Below are 3,972 nucleotides of genomic sequence, written 5' to 3' on the forward strand. Positions count from 1 at the left end.
CTCTTCCTCCCCCAGCCTTCGGGAAGCAGCCCAGAAAGCAGAGGAATTAAGAACTTGCTGAGTAGCAGCTGCTGCAGCTGGGGAGACACTCGTCCCTGGCAAAGCAGGCCCCGGTGCAGGCGCTTCCTCCTCCGTGGCCAGCGTCAGCTGCTGCAGCAGAGCAGGTCAGCCAGAGTCTGCCGGCCCTTCCAGAGGGCCCGGTGGGGAGGGCTGCTAGCTCCTAAAATACCCAGAGGGACCTTGAATCAGCCTTTAATCAAAGCAGCCCTGGGGAGCGGTGCACACCTCGACCAGGAAGACGGAAAAAGAAGAGCCTTCGCTTCCCAGCAGTCAAGGCTGAGCTGGTGAGGCTCCAAGTGAACCCACTGAATTCGGGAAAACCAGATTATTATCCTCTAGACTCACAGCTAGTGAGAATCAGCTCAAGATGGCAAGGGCTCATCAACCACAAAAGTAAGACCCCCGGACATTGTGGGAAGACCCCTGCGGTGAAGTCACAGGCTCTGGCTTTGAGACCAGCTTGATCATGTTAGTTGCAGAAAAATCACGTTACCTCTGAAACTCGGTGTCCTCACGTAAAACACGGGACCAGTGGCCCCCAAACCGTGAGGAACACCAAGAGCGCACGTACACACAAATGCTTTCAAAATAGACACTGAGTGCTATTCCAATTTAAGAGATTACTTACATCCAGCTGCCTACTTGACACCTCTCGGACATCTCAGAGGTGCCTCCACTCAGACGCCATTCAGCTACTCACCCTCCCCCACCCTCGGGCCTCCCCCAGAGCACCCAGCTCGGTGTTCTGCAAGACCAACCATCCAGGCGCGGAAGCTGGACACCTGAGACACATTCTTGGCCCTTCCCCACCACCCTAACGCATTGCCAAGCCCAGTCAACTGCACCCGCTAAAGGCTTCTGCTCCCCTCCTTCACCACCGCCCTAGGCCAGCAGGTCATCATCATGCAAAGCCTACACTCGTCCACTCTGGACTCCCTCAGCCCCACTCCACAGTCAATCCAACCGTATCTCCCCTCCCACCACCCTGACCCTCCTTGCTGAATACCCTCCAACAGCATCCCAACGCCCTCAGGATAAGGAAGGCTTCCCAGGCTTGGCTGGCCCTCCCTCTCCAGCCCCATCCCACACCACAATCCCTCCTGCTCGCCCTGCTCTAGCCACATCGGCTTTTCCTTTGAGCCCCTGGGACTCACCCCATTCCCTTCTGCCACAGGGTTTTTGCATATGCTCTTCCCTCTGCCTGGAACACTTTCCCCTCCTCTATCACCTAGCTAATGCCTGTCCATTTATTTTTACTAAGGTGTAAAGTACAGTGCACTGAAGTACACAGCTCAATAATTATTTAGATGTATACACTCACGTGACTCCCACCCAGATCTAGATTTAGAACATTTCCAACACCCGTAAGTTTCCCTTGTGACCTTTGTGGTCTATGCTCTTCCCCACCCCCGCAGGTAGCCACTATTCTGACTTCTATCACAATGCCTATTCATTCTTCAAAAGGCAGACCATGCAACCTTTTCTCAGGGAAGCCGCCTCCTGTCCCATGGAAAAAGTCTAACCTCTCCATCGGAGGCACTTGTTACACTTGGGGATCTGCATGTGTTGGAGTCATTAGGTGATCTGTGTCAATCTGCCCAGGAGAGCATGGACATGTATTTATCCTCACCTCTCTTTCCCAGCGCTGGCAGCTGCAGAGCAATGATGACAGAAAACAGCTGATGCCTATCAAGTGCTTATTATCACCAGGTACTCATAGGCACGAACTCATTTCTTACATCCACCGTATCAAGCAGGTACCATTATCATGTACCCATTTTACAGGTGAGGAAACAGAAGGTGTAAGAAGCAAAATAACCTGCCCAAAGGCATTACGTGTAAGTGGTGGAGTCAGGATTGGAACCCAGGCGGTCTGGCTACAGAGCATGTGCTTAATCATCATGCAACTCTGCCTCTCAGAGGCCACTGGAATGTTTAATGAGAAGTGCCCAGGACAGTTTGAATGAATAAAGGAGTGACTTTAGAAATGAGTTGATGAGATTCCATTTAAAGAAACTAAGGGAGCGCCCCAGAACCTCCCCAAGGAGACCAACAAACAAATGGGAGGTAAACTGTCACTGAATCCCCTGCACAGGCCCACGATTTGGTGCTCTGCAAACACCGGAGCTAGTGCATTTCCCCAGGAGTCAAGGCAGGAAGCTGTCTGCTCTGGGCACAGAGAAGCAGCCGGTGCCTAGCAGAGGGCACCCCATGGTGGAGGAAGGATCACGGTGCAGGTTCTCTCGGAGGCTGGAGGCCACGCTGTGCTGGAGGAAACGGTCCCCCGGCTCCATTCACGCTAACCCAGCAACCCAGTCACCTTCATACCCATTTAGCACCTCCGGCCCTCTGACACAGGAAGATGATACTCTGGAAGGCAAATAAACCGTTTGCCTGGCTAGAAAGTGATATTCCATTGCATATCTACAAACTGGCATTTGGCGTGTACCCCAGTTTTCCAGAGCCTGATAATCCTGGGTGAGTTCACAGGCTATTGCAGGCAAAGACCACCACGTCACGTGGCACCTTTTAACTGTTTCAGTACCGTTGACCCCATGGCCACACCCAGAAAGCTCAGGAAGAAACGTACAGGAAAACATTTATTTTCTCACAGCACACTGCGCCCCGGGCTCCCTCTCAGCAGAGGCACCGCTCTCAGAACGGCTCCATCCATGAGCCCCCAGGCAGCCGGTGCCTGGGCTCTGTTCACACAAAGTTCTGGGCAATGGCCAGCACCTTGGAAAACTCGCCTTCCCTCTGGCGTAGGCTGCTGGGGATGGGTGTCTTGATTCGGGTCCCCACAGGGTTCCCGTTGTCCTCGATGAGGACCACGTTGTTAGAGTCGAACCTGGGGGTCATCCTGGGACCAGGCATACGATGCCCCACGATAAGTGCCTTTTTCTTCTGCCCCTTGATGGCCAGCAGGATCCGGTCGCCCACTTTGCCCACCCCGTTCTTGTTATAGACGTGGATGCAGCGAGGAGGGCGATGGTACGGGGTGTTTCCCAGGGCACTGTTGTCCACCACACGCACCCGCGTCATCTTCTGAATTGCACCAAGGCTCCCAGTGGTGCTGGCGGAAGAGGAAAAGAGTCTGAGGTCTGCATCTCTGCTGGTCAGGGCGCAGAGGCCTCTGCCAGACCAGGCTTGGCAGCGTGCACATCAGCAGGGCCCTGACAGAGGTGGTGCCTGGGAAGGCTTCTCTGTGCCCAAGGCAGTGCCCTCACAGTTCTTCACGGCTTCCGCTGCCGGGTCAGGACCTCGATCTGGATGGGTTTTAAAGAGGACCTGATATTCTGTTACAACAAACTGCATGGCAGACTTAATTTAAAGCCTTCGGTTTCCAAAAGGCCTCTGAGGATTAAGGGAATACCTTATGGGCCAGGCCTCGCCCACTGCCTAGCCTGCAAAACCTGCTCCCCCAGAATACGCTGATTACCAAATGTCCCATCTACATGTTGCTGAGAACCAGAAGGTACAAGTGAGTGTGTCTGCTAAGGGAGTCCTTTGACACAACATAGCAGAAATGGAAAATAAGTCAAGGTAACAATCTTTTGTTTTAATGTATTTTTCCCCACTATAAAGCGTACTTATTAAAGGCAAATAAGCTATTATTAAGCCATCTGATGACAGTGGGAATTCTAGTTTGCTGCCACTAGGACCCTAGTGCTGGTGTTCTCCCGGGTGACCCGGCGTCCTCTTCTCTCATTCCACATGACTACCCTGGGCAAGGTTCTCTATCCCCATTGTTTCCAGCTAGTAAATTCCATCTCCAGCCCCACTTCTCTCCTATCCTTCGGTCCTATATTTCCACTCCAACTCCTCACGTGTCCTACAGATGCTGCAACTCAGTAGGTCCTACAGTGACTTCATCGCCTCCCCCTGCAAACCTCCTCCCACTGCTGTGTTTCC

The 3,972-nt window shown here is 53.0% G+C and overlaps 1 protein-coding gene across 3 annotated transcripts in view; it reads right to left on the minus strand.

The window, feature by feature from the left end:
• Window positions 1–2,647: 2,647 nt before the first annotated feature.
• Window positions 2,648–3,972, minus strand: part of MRPL14 (mitochondrial ribosomal protein L14) — an 11,408-nt gene continuing 10,083 nt past the window's right edge. For all 3 annotated transcript variants that reach the window (XM_030870592.2, XM_070046710.1, XM_060307285.2), the window contains exon 3: window positions 2,648–3,133. In XM_030870592.2, coding sequence (XP_030726452.1) covers window positions 2,767–3,133 — 367 coding nt within the window. In that variant the 3' untranslated portion in view covers window positions 2,648–2,766. The remainder of the gene's footprint in view (window positions 3,134–3,972) is intronic.

Source organism: Globicephala melas, chromosome 11, assembly GCF_963455315.2.
Source record: "Globicephala melas chromosome 11, mGloMel1.2, whole genome shotgun sequence".
Classification (NCBI taxonomy): Eukaryota; Metazoa; Chordata; class Mammalia; order Artiodactyla; family Delphinidae; genus Globicephala; species Globicephala melas.